General features: G+C 36.4%; 1 protein-coding gene across 1 annotated transcript; it reads right to left on the minus strand.

Annotated features, from left to right (window-relative positions):
* Window positions 1-28: 28 nt before the first annotated feature.
* On the minus strand, window positions 29-17,492 carry LOC119792362 (anthrax toxin receptor 2-like). The gene is made up of 17 exons (XM_038298967.1): window positions 17,170-17,492; window positions 16,134-16,205; window positions 15,586-15,657; window positions 15,398-15,479; window positions 13,584-13,688; window positions 13,182-13,250; window positions 11,713-11,793; window positions 11,577-11,637; window positions 8,239-8,334; window positions 7,233-7,302; window positions 6,008-6,086; window positions 5,756-5,851; window positions 4,295-4,345; window positions 3,837-3,932; window positions 3,575-3,748; window positions 1,808-1,888; window positions 29-179 (listed from the first exon to the last, which is right to left on the minus strand). Exons 1-17 carry the CDS (start codon window positions 17,295-17,297, stop codon window positions 141-143), a joined length of 1,452 nt encoding a protein of 483 aa, XP_038154895.1. The 5' UTR covers window positions 17,298-17,492; the 3' UTR covers window positions 29-140.
* Window positions 17,493-20,280: the final 2,788 nt, after the last annotated feature.

A 20,280-nucleotide genomic window follows, 5' to 3' on the forward strand; every position in this document is an offset into this window, starting at 1 on the left:
GCTCAGACATAAAAAAAAACTGAAAAAATATTTTAGTTATTAAGTTTATTTACAAGGCACAGAATATGGACTTTCTTCTCTTGGAGGATGTGTCTGTGATTTTTGGCAAAAAACTAGAGATGAGTGAAAGTTGATTCACCTCAGTGAGAACGAACTCTGGTAAAGCTGATGCAGCGACCCTAAAAGACAACAGAAAGGAGAAGTTAAACACAAATTTGTCTAAAAAAAAAAGCACAATCTGATGCATTGTATGCTGCTTTCTTGTTAGATTCTTTTTTACCTGCTAAAAAGAAATATATATACTGAAAATTACAATGTCATCGGCATATATCATAACCGGTTTGAATTCGTTATTGTAACTTTTAAAGTACAGCAGACAACTATGTAGCCTACTCTGAGGGTTTTTGACACTGAACGTTTTTTGGGATTTGTTTTAACATTAGGTAACCTGTTCAGTCACACCACAGCAGTTCAGTCTGATTAAATAACTTGCTTTGACTAGACCTCTATCTTCTTATCAGTTTACTTATTTTGAGCTCTTCAAAGGTGTGCTTCGGCGTATTGGTGATCTTTCAGATGTTTATGATAAATGTCAGATAAGCCTTTTTAATCAGCATTTTTTCCATCAAGAAATGCCCTGTTTGGTTTTCCTTTCAAATTGTTGAATCATGAAAACTGGCTTTAACTAAGGACTGCAGTGCTATTACTCTGGGTTCTTTGTGACCTCCTGGATTCAAATCGGTTTATTTCTAGAAAGCCAATTCACAACACATGTCATCTCAAGGCACCTTACAATTCAGCCAATTCACACAGTCAGATTGGTTCAAAGCAGCTTGTAGCGACAGTGGAGAGGAAAAACTCCCTTTTAACAGGAATAAACCTCCAGCAGAACCAGGCTCAGTGTGAGCGGCCATCTGCCGAGGCAGACTGAGGTTAAAGACACTGGGTCATGAATCAAACTGCATAACAAAAAACCTTTTAAAATTGTATTTTTTTTTTAGCAATGACAGTACACACTTAATAATATAACATTGGTCACATTAATATCTAAAAGTTAGGTCAAGTAACAAGAAAAACACACAATTATAAGACGTTATCAAGCAAATCTAAATTTTAAAAAAGTACTAAAATGTAGAAATTTGTTTTAACTTTCTCCAACCAACTCCGGCTAATAAAAAAAGAAAAAAAAAGAAACGGAATTCCAGACAATAAGAAAGTTCAAAAACATTTTGGCATTTAAAATAAAGGACATTAAAAACAGGTGGAGGGTGGATCAACAAATTGCCACATCATTGTCAATCTTTACAAATAGCATTGGGTCATGTTTGGATGTTCATCAGAGGTGCCATTTATCTAATTTTTAACAACTTGTTGGGAACAGACAACATTTAACCCTATTCTGAAGGAGAAAGATTTACAATCAGGAAATAACAAGGCTTTTCGAATCATCTAATGTTTTTGTGGCCCCTATGAACATAAACTGAGCTAATCCCATTATACCTGGGAGTGTGTGAGCTGTGTTTGATGACAATACATGCAGGCGTTCACTGCTAATAATAGCAGGCTAAGTGGGCGCAGAAGGCTGTTAGTTACCTGTTTGACAATAAACAGGTCTTATGCTTAAGAACTGCCTGGTAACAAGTTAATGAGGCCAATTTATTTTCAGAAAAAAAACATTTTTGGAAACCTATGCCAAAAAAAAAAAAACATTCTCTTTGAGACCTCTTAAGAGCTTAGATAAAGCATCCATAATCATCAATTCTATTTTTATTTGGTTTGGTAGTTAAATATTGAGGTAGTTTCTTACCTTATCCTGAGGCGTTGGCCTCATGATGGCCACTCTGTCATACTGCCTTCTCAATAAGGCCAGCAGTGCATCAATGCGTCCCTGAAGGGAAAAATCAGAGTTGGTTATTAATAAAACAGCGTTGTATTATGCTACATTCACACCGCACACCATTGAAGCAGCAGAAGCAGCTGGTTTACATGCAAGCTGGTTTACAGGCTGGGGGTTTGAGGTGGAGACAGAGAGAGAGCAATCCGTACCGATGACAGACTGGACAGTCTGAGCACAGTGGCTCAGAGACAGATTCCGCCATTGATTTCAATGATTCTGCGCTGTGGCCAACAAAAATGACTGATTGTGATCGAATGTATGTTGTGCATTTAATGGCAAAAAGGAAGTCTTTCTCAGAGATGGCAAATTAACTGCCAGGAGTTTTAGAGGGCAGAGAATATCCAAAGTATCTAACCTATTCTACCTCCAGTAATGGAGGGGGAAATTGTTAGGGACTACAGTGCTTGCTGTTCTCCTATGATGTAGAGAAAAGATCAACTAGTTCATTAAATTCAATAGATGGGATTAAAGTATCCAACATCAAATACAGAAAGCTATGAAAGATTTCCAAGGCATGAAATAAACCATGCACACAAACATTGTTACTGGACATTGTCAGTGACTGGCTGGAGGTAAGCTTGCCTTCAGTAAAATGAAGATAATAAAAAACTACCTGGGCCCTGGGATGTCCTAGGAAAGGTTCAATGATCTGACAATGCTGTCTATAAAGCATCAGCTTGCTAAGAAATTAGACTTTATAGACATTGTAAATGACTTTACCACTAAAGTAGTTCATCGATTGGCATTTGGAGGCCAAGTCTAACCACATTTATCAAGAGAAGTTATGTAAGAATTGTTTGATTTTCTGTAAATGGCAGATTGTTGAATAAATACTAGCAAAAGACAAAAGGCGAATGAAGTATACAGTTAAGTTGACTTGTGTGTGCGGGCATTGTGTGTGGGTTCAGACGCATTTGAACGCACTTTACTGGAAGCGCTTCAGGAGGGTCAAGGATGCTCTTAAGGTGCGTCTGACCTTAATGTGTACACACTTCAAGGAGCAGGCGCTTTTTAGCTACCGTAAAGGCCAATTTATGCTTTTGACGCATAGCCTCTGCAACCGACAAATCTGTCTCTGTGTGCAACCACACCCCCTGCGCAGAGGTTCTGCAACCGTCGTTGTGCACCTAAAAAAAATCACAAACCCATGCAGACCTCAAGCAGAAGTGCGCAGACAAAAAGCAGGTGTGTTTGGTCCTTGGTACGCCTTTCCGGATGTATTTAAAAACCGAGGAACAACTACAATGGACAACTACGACAAAAGGTTCGTCGAGGGGGTTCGCTCCATTAACAGAACTTGTTCCTCTTCGACGTCTAGCGACTTTAGATCCATCTCCGTGACCTTGATATCTTGCAGATGCACCATTGTTGTTTTGGAAGATAAACACTCCCGCCGGCACCGCCAAAGTTCTCGTGACCATCAGCTGAAATTATCGCAAGTTCTCCAATAGGCTCCCCCTTGCACTTTGGCGGGTAACTGCTGTGTGTCCCTAGAAATTCCAGACCGACGGTGCAGAAGCATACCAGCAAAACTGGTTCGCGAAGTCTAATCTGCCCTTAAACACGTCTGTTATGCAAGTAGCATTAGATTACCTAAACAACTTACACAGAACTATTCTTATATCTCCAATCGCAAAGCTCACTGTTTTTTGCAGACAGTATAGATTCCAATCTCACCTTGATTGGAGAGTACCACTTAGGTTGGGATGGGGGGTTGTAAACAGGAGGTGGTCTTGGTGGGGGGTGTGGAATAATGGGCTCCTCCACTTCCTCTGGCATGGTGACTGTAGCATTTTTGGCTTTCTCTAGACGCGAACCTTCCTCTGTGGATCCCTTCTGGCCCCATCTCACCTGCAGGAAGTAAGCGTGCTACACTTGCATCACAAATACACCGAACTAAACTTGAATACATTTTCTATTTTAAAATAGGAATTTTAACCTCCATGCGTTTAATTCCTCCAGCACCTCTGCCCCCATAGTAAGAAGCGTCTACAGTTGGCCACTTGTGTTTCGGTAGAGGATCCTCCTCTGGTTCCTTAGTGAAAAACCATCAACATGTTCTTCAGAAAAAATTATCCACACAAGCATGTGTCCCCAAATAAAGTCTTTTAAATTCAGAATAAAAACTTTTAACTGTGACATTAAAGTTAAGCTAGAATTTAATCTCTACAATGTTCAACGTAAATGTAAAGGATTCAGTTTTCTCACTGGACCTTGACAAATAAATGCCAAAGCATTCTGTCAGCCTCCTTAGCTCCACCCACACTCCTTCTGTGTTCACCCAAATTTATCTTCTCTCAATCACCTCTGCCAAGATGGCAGCATGAGGTAAAAAAAGATCTGCTCTAACACATGGCAGTTCTACAAAAAACACCCCCCCCTTTTTTTTTTACTTACAAAAACAGGAGGTGGAGGAGGGGGACGTGAAGGAGGGGGGTCCCTGATGACCTGTGTGAAAGCATTGGCAAAAGATTTAAACAACAAAAAAAAGGGAATTCTAGGACAAATGTTAACCTTTAAAAACCTTAGCAATAGTTAGAAAATACTTCTTGAAATAAAATAAACATAAAAAGTGGTTAGAGGGAAAACATTTCAGTTTATGGTGTGTTTTATTGTTAATTTGACAGTAGATCTGATAATATTTCCATTTTTTGTTGGAAATTGTAATTGATGCGTTTCAAATTAGGGTTTGGTGATAAATTTATATCAATTAATCAAATGTGCTGTTTGTGACAACTTAATCTCTTTAATTTTTTTCCGCAAATGTACTTCTTGGGCTTCCGTAGCTCAGAGAGACATTAGAATCATCACCTTTTTGTTCTTAGAGGTCCACTCATAACTAATAAATTAGCTCAACGTATGGTAGCATTACCAGCTAACATTTAGTCTGTTATATTATTGAATTCTGTTGCCTTTTAAATTATGTCACCTCCAAATTGGAATGACTGATAAAAGCAAGTTTTTGAAAGTAATGACTGTCATTTCTAAAGTTTTTTATTCTGGAATTTACAGGAGGAAAAGAATTATTAATCAGATTTGGAGGCAAAAAAATACATTCATAAATGTAACATCTGTTTACAGTTATCTCAACAAATCTGTCATTCAAAGGTAAATGTGTTTGAATTAACAAATGCTGATGAAATACGGCAATTGGCATTTTTAACCACATTAATCACAAATTAAACTTCTCACTTTATTGTTGCTGAATCTTATTAAATGAATCACCTACAACCTCTGCTACTAAAAGATGTTTTCTAGTAATAAGAATGCATCATCTGAAATATGTTATTGTTAATGGGTGTTGTTTATCATGCTTGCACAACTTTTTTAATAAGCATGCTATTTAGTGGATTTTACCGATAGATTGTGGATTTTTTTTAATTGAACAGGGAGATAATTATACCCAGATGCGGAAATCGTTTGGAGGCTAAGATTGACATACATAAACAATGCATAACACTGCATAAAAGCAGAAAAATACAGTGTTTTAGTTATCATGGTTCTTGATGCAATTTGAAACTAATAGCGCATTCTGTTTGCTCTGAGATGAAGGAATTTTAAAGTTCCAGAATAAGAAAAGAAGAAAGTTTGAATTGCATCTTTAAAAACTCAAACCAACCTGGTTACCCATGCACAGAAGCTGGTGCTTTATTCTGTCTTAAGGACTAATCAGCAGATTGTACAGTTTGCAAATTAATATTACATATAGTGCTGGATTATTTTGCATATTAAACATGCTACTAAAACGCTATCAGCTTAACTTTAGTTTGTTAGCTTGCATGATAAAATAAAACAAGAACAAATATAAAACAGCCAAATGAAATAAATTATATACAAATAAAAGGAGGTTGAACTTACCACAGTGCAGCAGAGAGGCCAGAACCACCAGAATAAACCAAGAGCCACTAACAGCAGCAAAGCCAACAGCAACCACAGCACCCAGGTCCCATCTGACTGCAACAGACATGGAACAAAATGTGTGATCCTGTCAAACTACAAAAAATATGACAGAGCACAGCCTGTCTCCATGTATGTAAACCTCAGATTTGTTTTCTGCACCAACAGAAGCTTTGTTTCATTAAGCAGCATTCAGTTTAAATTGATACCCACACATGTGGTGGCAGATATGGTGATGGGGGCGGAGATGTAGGACTGTCCATTATTCAGGCTAATCAGCACTTCAACGGATCTGTAATCAACAAACAGAGAAATTAAGACATAACCGCAACAGTAAAACATGGATTGTTAGGAAACTGCTGTGACCTAAACGAGAGGACATAATCCAACCTGGTTAGACTTTGGTGTGATCGAGGACTCAAGGGGCTTTTTAAAATTATTCTTAGAAAAAATGCAAACATCAAATGTCCTCTTAAACAAAATTAACACTAATTAGGTTTGTTTTTAATCAGGCCTCCCTACTTTACTGCTGTGGGTTATGCTGGAGTTTTGGTAACTTGATCTAAGAAAACCCAAAGATTTCTGGGAAAATATAGTGCTATGTTTGATGTGGACAAAAAGGTCTTGGCTCAACCCACTATACTGGTTTCTGTATTTACACAGCGCACAATTTTCAGAAAATAAATGTATGAATATCAAAATTAAGGATTCCAGGAACCAAATGAGACATTCTTCTCTTTAAAGCCCCTGGAAACCTTGCTAGAGTGGGAAAGCATCTTAGTTTTGTCTAAATAGCAAAAATATAGAAATAAAACATCAGTTTCTATCAGAGTCTATGAGAAAAAAACGAAAATGGCTCCTTTTTATTCTTTCACCACAAATAAAAGCCGGACATGCTCAAATCAATGCAGGACTGGTTTACAAAACCTAAAAACCCAATTCACCTATGGTAATATAAATAAAAAAGAACCCCAAAGAAGCTTCCAGGGTAAAATTAAATGAAGACTGCACACAGGCTGTACAAAGAGCCACCTGCCAATCTGCTTCAAGCCTGTGAAATGTTTCAGAAAATGACTAAAACTACACCTAGAATTACCAAACAGGGTTATAGTACTGTAGCAGAGATGTGGTTAAATCAATTATTCATTAATGTGGGATTAATTTTGATCTACAACAGCTGAAATTTAACAATCCCCCAGTTTAGTTTATCTATTTACTTGTGTATTCATTGCATTTTCATTAAAACCTTTTAGATGAATGCCGAAGTCAAGATGGAAATAAATGTTGATTTAAAAACATTTCTTAAAATAACTACACATTGGTGCACTGACTTAGCTTGTGGTAAAAATCTAAAAAACAAAATAGATCCCTGATATAAAGTAATTTTGTAAGCAAAGCTCATTAATGCTTTTAGTTGCATGTGTGTTTGCAAACTTACTGTCCAACCTCATGTAGACGAGGAGCTGGACACAGTAGATGGCCATCTCTGACAACTGTTGGCTTCTCATCTGACAGGAAAAACACAACATTACAACAAATCCAAAACTACGAACAGCTTAAAGATGTGAACACAGAGCTTTATGCTGTACATTGCAAAAAATGTAAATCTAAATAAGTCATTTTTTCTTAAAATAAATGGATTTTTTCTTGAATTAAGGGGTTAAGTGAGACACCTTACCAATGGAATAAGACAATTTACATTTGAAACGATTATTATTTCAAAGGCATATTATCTAATTATCGTACTTTAGGAGTAAAAATATTTATTTAATTGGCAATCTTATTTACGTACTCAAATTAAGGTTAAATACACTTAATTTAAGTAAGTTTTACTTATTTCTAGATAGCTTTTGCAGTGTATGTGCCTGGAGCTATTATACAGCAATTAATGAGAAGCTTATGGATTTAACATCTAATTATTAGAGGCAAAATAATTTAAAAAGAAGCACATTTTCCAGTTGATTTTTACAGAAAAACACAGAAAAGGAGTCAGGAGTTAACAACCTCCCCAACAACCTCACAGGCACAAAAAAAAGCGGAAAAAACAAATCACATGCTCTCTGTAGTGGTCCTCTCAGGGACACTGACCTAAGCGCAGTTCATGTCATCGATCTGTTAATAGACTAATGGGGAGAGAACATCTCTCTCCCTCTGCTCAGCCTCATAATGTCTCCTCTGTTCTATGGCTGCAGCTGATAAAAGGCAGCCACTGTTTGTTTCACAGAGCCATGACTCCCAACTTTCCACTGCAGCTCTGATATCTGCACACTGTTTCAAGTGGGGCTTAGTTTATTTCAGACAGCATCATGGTGCGGTGTAGCTGCACCAAGAAGCTTTGACCCAAGAAGATAATATCCCCTCAGCAATAACAAGCAATTATACAACAGCTGGAAACAAGTTGGTATGCTAAGTGTGAGAGCTAAAGTTACTGAAGTATCATTTACTGTAAGTCACTTGATTGGCAGTGAGAGAGCAGAGAATGTTGTCGATCCTCTTGCTGCCGCTAAATCCACTCCCCTTCAAAACTATGTTGAAAGACTCTGGAAAACAAACACACAAAACGTACAGAAATTACTGCTTATTGATACTCCTTGATTAAACGCAAAGCTTTAATCTGTGAACTAACTACCAAGGAGACATAAAGAAACCCAGCTACCCTAGGTTTATCTGTAAGCGGTCATTTCCTCTTCCTTATGGTGTCATTTAGTTATAAATAAACAATAGGTGCTCTGCCTTACTTCAGAGCTACAATTTGGTTTGATCACATAGAACTTGATGTCTAGATTTCCTTTATTTCCTGAAGTCCTGTAAACTCCTGTGGCAGCATGCCTACAAACACTAATCCGTCTTGCTGTACTAAGGCAGAAAGTCAAGTGGTGTTTTTTCACCCATTCCTGCACCAGCAAGACTTCTCCTGCAGGGTTTCTTTTCTTTCAGCTGTCCTGGGAGGATCTGACCTCTTGCATATGAGGTCTGGAAACAGGGGCCGACCAGAGAACATGAAATAATATCAGAAGATTGATCATGTTGTTTTAATATGGGAGTGGGACCAAATGTGAATTTTTGGATAGTCTAAAATTTTCACATTCAACAAAAAAAAACACACTAGAAAGCTGAAGAAATAAATGTTGCAACATAAGCTTGTTTTCCTGCATCTAACAGTGTCGACAGAAAGTAGTCACTCCCCTTCACTCTTCCATTGTTTCATTAAGCTTTATGCTTATTTTAAAACATTCTCTTAAAATAAAATCCACAAAACATGAGCAAGATGTTCACGCATGTCATAATGAAAAATTCAAACATATGAAGATAAAAAGGTAAATGAATATTTAACTCTCCCACCACAGTTAAATTGATCCTCTTATTTCCACTGATCTTCATTGAGATGTTTCTGCAGCTTGATCCTGAGTAGCTTTGTGGTCTCCATTGTTTGGAGATGGAAGTAGTTCTGAATCATTAGAACCATTCTTAGATCTAATATAATTAGCCTGATTGTCTAAGCAGGCAGTCTGAATCATTTAGGGAGAAAAGAGATGACCAAGAACTAAATGTTCATTAAGGTGAAGCTCTAATGTTACCAATTAAATGTTACCAGATCTTGAAAGCATTCAAAAGGTTAAAGGTATAGTGGAGGATGTTCTTTTTCCGAGTGGATCATCAAAATAAGTGCTCCTCCTAATTGTCAATCATTATGGTGATATGTTTACGTAAGGCCGTCCTACAGGTACGTGCTCGTCCCAATTTTCACTTACTGGTTCCGAGTCTGAAATAGTGGAAAAATTGCAAATCTTCTTTTGGAAAGTAAGCTTGTATGAGAGATGCAAACTGCAACTTTTAAACAGAGCGTGCACAAGGAAAAATTGGCTCGTGCATGCGTTTAATAGCTGTTTCCTCTCGGGAGCGGGTAGAGGGTTGTGCATGTGCATTTTTTTTAAGTGGAGAGGGTGGGTCTTTTAAACTTTCATAAAAATCCTCCATTATACCTTAACTCTTGCTGAGGTATTTGAACAATCAGTCACTATTTACCAGAAAGCTCCCTGCAAACAACTTGAATCACATCAGGGGATAAATGATCAAAGTTCATCAACTACCTACAGCAATATCCCTGCATTGAAGCATGGCGGAGGCAGCATCATAGTGGGAGGAAGATTTTTTAAGAAATGGGGTGGATAGAGGATGAAATGATAGCAGCAAATGTTAATGGATTCTTCAGGAAAATCTGCTCCAGAGTCCTTTGGATCTTTGTCCAGATCTCAATTTAAATCCGACATATTTAAAAGGAACAACAACGGCCCAGCACAGCCAATCTCATCCCATCAGTTTGTTTGAGAGGGTAGAAAACACCCAAAGATACACTATCTGCTAAAGGATGCTATGACAGAGGTGGAAATGTTTATATATTAATAATGCTAGGATTATTAAATCAACAATCCAGTTTGGTTTGAGCTTAATTGCTGTTATTAAGATACTTGGTGACCTGCAGACTTTGGTATTATGCTCCTAGGCCAAAAACAAATTCTTTGACGAATGAAATCACTTTTCTTCTGTAGTGTTCTGCCAAGTTCATCCAAGAGAACACAAGAAAAGTAGCCTCGCCCAAACACAGAACTGGAATGGTTTTAAAACCTTATCTAGATGACAGAAGACTCTTTTTACTGCTTATGCTAGAAGTCAGTGGTGGTGCTGACCAGTGCATGTGTAATATGTTGTCTCAGACGTCCCACATCAATCTTTTACAATCTAGAGACGGTTCCAGTTTATTTCACCTGGCAAAAGAATGCATAAATAACAAAAAAAAAAATGTATTTATTAAATTCAAGCTTTAAAACCACAGTCATAGTTATTTTATTTATTTTTCATAGTGTAAATATTCATGTGCATTAACTTGATACATGGCAGAGATATGTTTTAAACCCAACCCTTACAGACAGTACTCTTTCCAGGCCTGCAACCATCCTGCTGGGTTATTCTGCTCTTGAGTTGAATCTCTAAATGAGATCCATGCTTTAATATGTCTGCTTTTACTTGGCTTTGCCTCAACTTTCCTTCTCTGATTGATTTTTTGAGACGTTAGATGAACATTTCCATACTTTTCTTGCATCTCAATGCCACAGAGTCCCTTGTTGGTAAAACAAAAAACAAACAACATGATTCTCCCTCCCCGTACCTCAAAGCTGGAATTTTGTTCTCAGGTTAACAAACTTTTTCAAAAGTGTATCTAAACATCTGGTTTAAAATGATTCATTGTTATTATGATTATTATTTTGTTATAATATTCTAAAACTGACAAAAGATGCCATTTCCTTTCAGAGTGACGATGCTTCTATTATGCTTAATGAAAATCCAGTTTTGCATTTACATAATTCAAAGTTGTTTTAAATGCATCCATGTGTGCCTTTATTGGACTCTATAACCATATCTGATGATGGTAGCTTCTTTGTTTAGTTCAATCCACTTCTTGATACTTTCATCTCTTCATGGAACAAATATAATTTAAAAACATCTGTTTGATGCAGTATATAGATATTGGTCCATTAAACCAAAGAGAAACAGACATGCACATGCATGCTTTATGTCACATCATCCTTACTGGGATTTTGGATTGACTTCCATTCGTTTTTGCAAAGCCTGCAGGATAATTGTCAAACCTCATGGCAAAACGAGATTCAAAGATACCTTTTAGCAATTATTTTTTAAAGCCTAGATCCAAAGTGTGATACCCTATCGTTACATCTCCTTATTTTGTTTTAAAGGCTAAATAAATTCCAGTAAACCAACCTACCGTTCACGCAGACGCTGGACGGCTCTATTGTAAACACTTCACTGCACGACTGTTTCAGGACCTGTGAAGCAGAGAAATGACTCCAGACTAATATTTTGCAGATGTTTGCATATCAAAGTGTTTGAAACTAACTTGCCTTGTTGACAACGTCTTTGAGGGCATGAAACCCGGAAAGAACTGGAAACACTTGATCCGTGCCGTCTGCTATCTCGGCGAGCTGCAACCACAATAACAATAGTTGGATTTGAAAAAAAAAGCAAGATTTTCAAATCATTTTACTGATAAACATGTAGAAAGTGAAGCTTTACACTTTGATCCCCCTAAATAAAATGTGAAATCACTGTTTAATCCATCACCTAATAATGAAGTACATTACTACCACAAAACTACCAAGACACACACCTCCACCTAACATGCTAACTGACATGACCGATGAGCATTTTTCAAAGACACAGACAAGAGGTCCATGGTAAATCTGGCAGAGCTGCAGAGACGCACAATTCAGAAGGGGGGATCTTTAGGTCATTCACTTCATGAAACTACCCCATCATGAAACAATGTGGTTGCAGCGTCATGCTTTGGGAATATCCTCTTTCATTAGAGTGAAAGAAAGTTGGCCAGATTAAGGTGGATGGATCCAAAAACAGGAAGGAGAATCTACTGAAAGTAGACAGTAATGATCGTAACCTGAGCAAAGATAGAAGGGCATGAAGACATTTGGAAGGATCTTTGGGTGAAGCTTTATGGGTTACATAAACCCTGATCCCTTTTAGGGAGCTCTTTGGCTTGTGGTGATGTGCATTGTTTCAGCAGCATTTAAGGAGGGCGAGTCTGTTCCAAATGAGATGAAAGCTTGCTGCAGCTTTCATCTCCTGCGGTAATTGTAGCTATGCAGGAAGCTGCTCTGGCATTATATCATTAGAGCGTACTTCCTCTTTAGACCACTGAGTGTAGCGGCTCTGAAACTGGCCAGAGGATCTCTTGGACTTCATGCAACGTTTGGGGGTTGAAGTATCTTAGCATCATACTGAGTATTACGTTTCACATAGATTAATGATATAAATGATGCTGACCCAGCTCAGTTACTCAACAAAATGTAATATTGCTGTGTTACATTACTCCAATGTAATTACAGTGTTGCCCTTTGTTTTCTAAACCTCATTAGGAATAATGAGACAGTACTGACTGTGGAGAAGACAACATGTCACAGCAGATGAGTGATTCTTATTGGGTGTTAATGTATTTGGCTTTATTCCCATTCATTCTCACAGTAAACAAATTGTATTTCTATTCTTTCTACTCAGAGACAAGGACTACCTTTAGACGAGTCAAAATCTCGTTCCCACTATCTCCAAACACCTGACAGCTGTTCACTTTTTTCACTCTTCGGAAGGTTTTAGTTGAACTCAGACTAAGCAACAGGGTCAAGGTGGTTTAATGGATACGGGCCAGAGAGAACAGCCTTTTTAAATCTATGCTACAGTCCAATGCTGAATTACACAGACAGAAAGGCAAATAAAAGTCTGTGTTTAAACAAGCTGCCTTTCTCACAGTTCTGAAGGGAGGCCTCTGTGTGTCTAATAAAGGAGGAGCGGTACCTCCTACCTGTTTGTGATCAAAGCCCATGACCCCGACACAGTAGACTCTGGCTCCAAACCCTCTGGCTTTGTCAGCCTGCAAATCCCAGAAAAGGAAGGGAAATTCAGCCTCAAACGTTTGTGGCGAACGGATTATGGGATCAGAACACATTCAAGTTTATAAAAAGTGTAATTACACCAAGGTATTTGAAAATAAAACAACAGTTCATGGAGGATAAGGTAAAACATGAAGCAGTGACAAACACCAAGCCTTAAAAATAAATCTGTTTGGTCAAAATGAAATTAAGGCTCACCAGCTGGAAAATAAAATGAGGAGGGATTTTCTCCACACCCACATCCTCTACCATTAGATTCATTTTTAGCAGCATGTGTGTGTATGAATGGGTGTGTGTATGAATGAGTGTTTTACCTCCTTCACACTCAGTTCATAGGGGTAGACGTCCAGCTTGCCATCGGTCAAAACAATGATGATACTGGATGATGGAGAAGTCTGTGTATTCATCTGCTCTGACACCTGACAGGTGAAGGATTTAGTTCATTTATTAATTCATTCATCTGTCCATACATCATGAGCATAAATTAATTATTTAAGGTTATAATAATGCATTAGAAACATTTTTCAACAAGTGGTGCAAGATGACTCTTTTGCTTATCTCAAGAAAGCCAAAGTCGATTAATTTTCATTTGGTCGTCATCGATCAACATAAAGCTAATTTGTTTGACACCTTTACTGACCAACAACTAAAACTGGCCATTAAAACAGGGACGTCCTTGTTGTCCAGGGAAGCTCTAAGGAGGAGTCATTTCTAGACAACTGCCCATTCTAATATCAGTTTAAATGATTTAACATAAGGGTACATTATTTGAACTTGTGGCCACTTTGACAAAGTATGGGAGGGAACATAAAGTGACGCCTTCAGATGAAGAGTAGAACATTCAGAAAAACCAAAACTAAGTACACATTTTAAGTTGAAAAAGGATTTTTGTTTATTTTTAGATACATTAAGCAATTTAGTTGTTTGTTTTCTTAACTGCAATTGACATTTTATTTGGATTTTACTCTGCACTAACCCCAAGCACACATGTCTCATTGAAAGCTCTTTTCACCAGATTCCATTGTCAAAAAGGATCCTACCATCGGCTCAATTGCGCATGCCCAAACAGATATTCATCCAGGTCGCCATAAATAATGTAATTATAGTATTAAAAGTACTTATTTCTATCGTTAAATCACTAGAGAATGTTAATACACATCTTTAAAAAATAATGTATGACTTTTTGGAGGCAATTTGATGCTTTTTATGTTTTCTCCGTTATACTGCTTGTCTGACATCATCATCGGACATGCTCGGGGTAGTCCAGCAAAATATGATTAACCATGTTGATCTGTATTTTAGTTGTTTCTTTCTTTAAATAACGCACTATATATCATATTGTTAAGAAAGAAAAAAAAAAAAACAAAAAAAAAAAAATCTATTTTTTTCAATCCAAGGCCGAAAAAGTTAGCTCCCAGAAGTAGCGTAGGATCCCATTTCCGGTACAGATGAGTGATCAAACAGAAGTTATAAATAACAAATTATAGTTTAGTACATTTACAATTTTTAGGGAGGGAAATTTTTAATTTAGGTCTTTTTAACAAAGTAAAATCAAGGGTGAACTGGATGTATATCTGGTTGCGCATGCGCATTAAGCAAATGGTACGGATCGTGTTTCCGGGACGCATTGGGTATTGACATGCATGAATCTGCACGCTACCTGTATCTCTCTCTCTTCTTCTATGACGGTATAACATCCAGTTTAAATTTATTCCTGCCATCTAAAGAGCTTGAGTAAAAAAATGTGGGTTTTACTTTGTAATTTGAAAATTGTGATTAAATTAGAAATGCAAGGAATTATCCAGCCCTAGAATACAGTATAGTTATTCTGTATTCTTGTATAGAAGTGCATCATAGAATTTCTAGACAGTTTTTCCTATCAGAACTCAGAATTAAGATATTCAAAGCCTGGCTTAGTTAGTCAATTTAATCAAATGAAACCAGCTCTAGCCACTCTTAGATATATTTATGGGCCGTCTTTTCTCATTTTACTTTTCAAACCTATATTCCGTTGTTAGGAAGCTGGGCTTTGTCATGGCATTTTTCCTAAAACTGATTAGGGACAAGTAGAAAGAAAACTCTCTTGAACCAAAGGCTATTGTAAGGCCAGTGTCACTGTCCCACCAACCGCTTTCAGGCCTTCGTGCATGTATGTTTCCCCTGATGGTTGGATCTGTTTCAGTTTCTTTAGACCCTCTTCTATTTTTGACCTGTTGAACCAAATAAAAAAAAAAACACATTCATTATAAGCATTTTGTTTGGTTAGAAAACAAAGGATAAATTGCGAAACAGAGCGAGGAAGAGAAAAAAACCGACCTGTCTCCTGTTAGAGGAAGTGTCACAGCTGCCCTGGATGAAAACACAATGTAGGAGACCCTCATCCTGGGGCTGAAACACACCACATCAACAAGCATTAATAAACAATATAAGTGAGCTGGATGTGTTTAGCTGAAAGCTCAAACACATCGTACTCCTGGAAGACGAAAACCAACCCCTGCTGGTGTTTCCTGTTCTCCATCTTTTAAAGGGTCCAGTGGTTCTAGAGGTCAGAACCAGCTTCAGCACATGTTGCATACCCGAGTCCACTTTTTAACCACCCTGCTATTAGACCCAAATATATCACAGGCTGTTACTCAGAGCAGTTGTTTGCTTAATGTGATGCCTGAACCTCAAATAGCCATGCCCAACATTCTTTTATACCCTCTATCCATTTGTTAGACGGGACTTTAAAGACTGGCGACTTAGTTAACAGTGCTGGTTTGCTTTGTGGACCTGAAAACATTTGTTTTTAAATCTCAAGAAGGTTATTTGATACTGTTGCAGGAGTTACAAAAAGGAGGAAAGATGTGTAAATTGTTTATTACCTGACAAACCTGCTGGTCAGCTGCTCCACAAAGTAATAAATTTCATTCCAGTGGCTTGAAATACTGCCTGACCTGAAAAAACAAAAGAACAATTAATTAGCAAAAAAACAAAAGCAAAGCCATAAAAACAAAATTAAGATTGTTACATTATTTTTTTTTTTTTTTTTTTGGATTCCTATGTAAAATATGTCAAAACACAGCAGTGCATATGAATATCTGAAAATGGTGTGCAAGAAAAGCATTAACTGTAAAAGTGATTAATAGGCATGATAACTCTGGAGGAGTTGCAGGGATGCACAGCTACAGAAGAGGATTAGGGCCACTGAAAAAATAAAAAAAGTTAACTGATTCTTAAATTTTTTTTTCAGTATAATACGGGAAAAATGTCAGAATTTTGACTTTTTTTCTTCACAATTCAGACTTTTTTCTCACAATTCTGACCCTTTTCTCACAATTCTGACCTTTTTCTTCTGACCTTTTTCTCACAATTCTGACTTTTTTCCCATTTTATACTGAAATAAAATTTTAGAATCAGTAAATTTTTTTTTTACTTTTTCAGAGGCTCTAATCCTCTTCCCTACACAACTCTTGTTGAAAGCAAAAGATCAGAAGTTCTTTTTGCAGGTTACCATTGTAATCAATTTAAAAATGAAAAAAGTGAAATTAGTATGAATGCTATACTCTTGCAAGGCATTGTACATAAACATAGACTACAATCATACAATAATCAATAGGCACAGATCTTAAAAGTTATTTTTATGTAATAAAAAAAAGAATTGTAATTGAAAAAAATAATAATTAAAATTAGAGTAGTGCGTTTTACTATTCTATGATAGCCACTTAAATCAATTTAGAATATATAATTTTTTTTTTTTTTTAAGGAGGATTGAAATAACTGACTTGTGATAAGACCAGTTGTGTATCAAAGTATGAGGGACATGAAAACGCAACCATACATGGACAAAACTGAGGTAAAGGCTGACTGTGCTCCAGGGAAATAGTAACACGTCCCATAAGTACAAAAACAAGAACTCACCTGTCTAAAACAAAATAAATGTCAAAGGCTCCATCGCAGGACGCGTCTTCCTCACGCAGCGATGAACTCAGTGAAAACGCGCACAGAAGCAGCAGCAGGATTTGGCACCGCGTCCAGATCCGATCCATAGTCCATACATTATATATCCAAACCAAGCGATTCAAAGGGGGTTAAAGAAAGGAGCGACTAGTGTTGGGATGGCTTCATATCGGCGGCTCACATGTTGAATCGGTGCATGTATGCAGCAGCGAGCTGGAGCCAAGCTGGGCAGCGCGCTCAGCTGCAGCTTCACCCTCAGACCATCCCTGATGAAAACAAAGGACCACTTCCTGCTCACTTCCTGCAAGGATTTAACAACCTCTCTTTTTTTTCTTTTTGTTATTGCAAAAAAAGAACATACATGAACAATATAGAACATTAATAATTACAAACATATACAACCACAAAGGGCTTTACAAAAAATAGCTATTATTTTTAAAATGTTATAATTCTTTGAGGGCTGCTATAATTTGCAAGGATTTAGCATTTGAACTACATTTTAAGGATTCTATATATTATATATTATAGATATTAATAGAAGATAATAAAATCTGGAAATTATGTTTTTGTTGTAAATATTTGGAGGTGTGAATAAGATATTTACCATAAATAATACAAAAAAGAAATAACATATAAGAATCCTGTTTTAGGATTTAAGAACCTCATCACTACTACCTGCCAGATTAAGTGGTTCATAAAGACCACAAAATAAATAAATGAATAAATAAAATAAAATAAAAAAAAACAAATACAGAGAGATTACCAAAAATATTTACTGAGATTTATTCAAACCATTGCATATTTTTATGTGACAGTTAACTATTAGTAATCAGACGTTTCTATTTAAGGTAAAGGTTTAAAAAGTATATAAAAAAAAAAGGAAACAAAAAAAGAAATATAAAGCACTGAAAATTGAAATGTTAGAAACTCATCATTTAATTTGGAGTACATTTCTTTCTTGCAATTAAACAAAGTCAAGACTTAACTTTTAAACCTGAATGACGCAGGCACCAATTCATATTAAGTAAATGCAACTAATGTCTAACTAATTTTTATTTACCTTCTTTAACAAAAGAATCTAGAGGGGATTTAGGATAAATTTAAGCAAACTGGACTTTACTGACGTTGTTAATAACATTTGTCTATAAATGCTAACTAAACTACTAACTAATGATAACTAAACTCAATAAATATTATGAAGGCCACACTTTTTTTCCCTAATTTCTGCAATAAATATATATCCTACTTATACTAATATCATTTTACTATATTCTTGTGGTGTGGCCCCAAGGAAGAATTATCTTTACCATCTTAGGGACTAATATAGATCCTTAAATAAACAAATAATCAACTTAAAGTTGAAAATATTTCAGGGAAATTAGGAGGCTCGTTAAAAGAAGAAAAAATGCAGCAAATGAAGAGAAGGAAAATGTTAACTGAAACAGATATCACTTTTTTTTCATGCTGAAAGTGTTTAATAGCAGTCAAACTAACATGATTTGTGTGGACTTTTATTTTGAAAAAACAAAATCACCATCCTCTTCCTGTCATGCTTCAATGATAGCAGTCATGCTTTCCCCATGAGTTGCTGACAACATTATTCACAATAGAAAGATATGATTAAGATCTGACTTGGAAATGAAAAAACTCATTTTAAAATTAAATATTTTCTTTATGACACCAAACATATTTTTCTTGCTGTATAAAAAAAAATGAACATCCCTCTCATTCTGTGTGAGAGCAATGCAGTTCTAATATATTGAAATTCTTTTGTCTGTCTCATAAATCATCTGCACAATGTGTTTTTATGTAAAATGTCTAAAGAAGTGCATCATAATTGTGTAAATCCAGTGCAGATGGATCCATAATTGAGTAAGCCGTTCTAACTCCCTTGGTGTGTAAGCACTCTTGTCAGATCCAATATCTGATTTCCCCAGTGGTGAATGACCGTGATCACCATTACTCATTACTCAGATGTTATGTCATTGACAGCTTGGCTAAGTCATGATTTATTGATCTTTTAGCTTCTTACACATTGGAAAAGATCAGTTTCATCTCCCAACTTGCTCTCCTTGCAAACCTCCTGAGGGAGGAGATGTTGACTTCATCAGTCCTTCAGAGATGCAGCTGCTCTGTGATTCAGTTTCATTCTGAAGTGTGCAGGGATGCATTGTGGATTTCAACCTGTTGTTTTATTTTAACTTATTTCATTGAAATCAGTTCATATAAGAACAGAGCAAAATGCATCCATTAAAATGAATGATATCTGATTTGTTTGTAGCTGTGGTTTGACCCTCATTTATTCTAATACTCATCCGACTATCTGGATTGCTTTTTTAATGTGCAAAGTTGGAAAAATCAGTTGTAGTTTAATAGAAAAAGTTTACAATTAGTCAAGCCGATTGTTGAATACCAGATTAATGGAGGGTTAATAATGCAAAGAATGCATGAGTAAATGCTTGTTGTCACCGCTAAAAACCGAGACAGAATTACTCTGACCACAGCCGGTCCCTCCAATTGCTCACAGTTTTAAAAAATGAAAGTGTCTCTGGAGTAATTATAAACTTCGCCTATTAAACGCACAAACAAAGCATGACTTATTGCCTGGTGTCAAAAACATGCTGAGTTATAATTACAATGTCACCAAATGCATGAGCAGGATTTAATGTCAGAGCATTATTCAATATGCTAAATGAAACATTTTAAAGCATACAAAGGAAAAAGGGTGGGGTTTTTTTGTGTTTTTTTTTATTAAAAAAGACTAAAGAAATATATATATGCAATATAATTTCAAGCCTGTGATCAAACAAAAAAAAAAAAAAAAAAAATGATTTGTCTTTTGCTGTCCATTCTGACTCTTTGTAGGAGATTAAGGTCAAGGTTGCTTAAATGATTTTGTTCGAACCCATGAATGGATTTGTGGGTACATGTGTGAATGTACATCAATGCAGATAAATATCTATTTGAATAGTTTCAACTTCAAGGGTCTATTTAATGCACTTTATTGGACAAATAAGTCCAACATAAATCAAGGTAAACAGATATCAAAAACAGGTCAATCCTAATAATTCC

This window comes from Cyprinodon tularosa, unplaced genomic scaffold, assembly GCF_016077235.1.
Source record: "Cyprinodon tularosa strain WSP-4 unplaced genomic scaffold, ASM1607723v1 ctg418, whole genome shotgun sequence".
Lineage (NCBI taxonomy): Eukaryota > Metazoa > Chordata > Actinopteri > Cyprinodontiformes > Cyprinodontidae > Cyprinodon > Cyprinodon tularosa.

Coding starts and splice junctions, on each gene's coding strand:
- LOC119792362 (XM_038298967.1), bottom strand. CDS start 17,297: ATGGATCGGATCTGGACGCGGTGCCAAATCCTGCTGCTGCTTCTGTGC. Junction 15,480..15,585: donor CTTCCTCTAACAGGAGACAG/GTCGGTTTTTTT, acceptor TTGGTTCAACAG/GTCAAAAATAGAAGAGGGTC. Junction 6,087..7,232: donor CGTCTACATGAGGTTGGACA/GTAAGTTTGCAA, acceptor TGTTGATTACAG/ATCCGTTGAAGTGCTGATTA.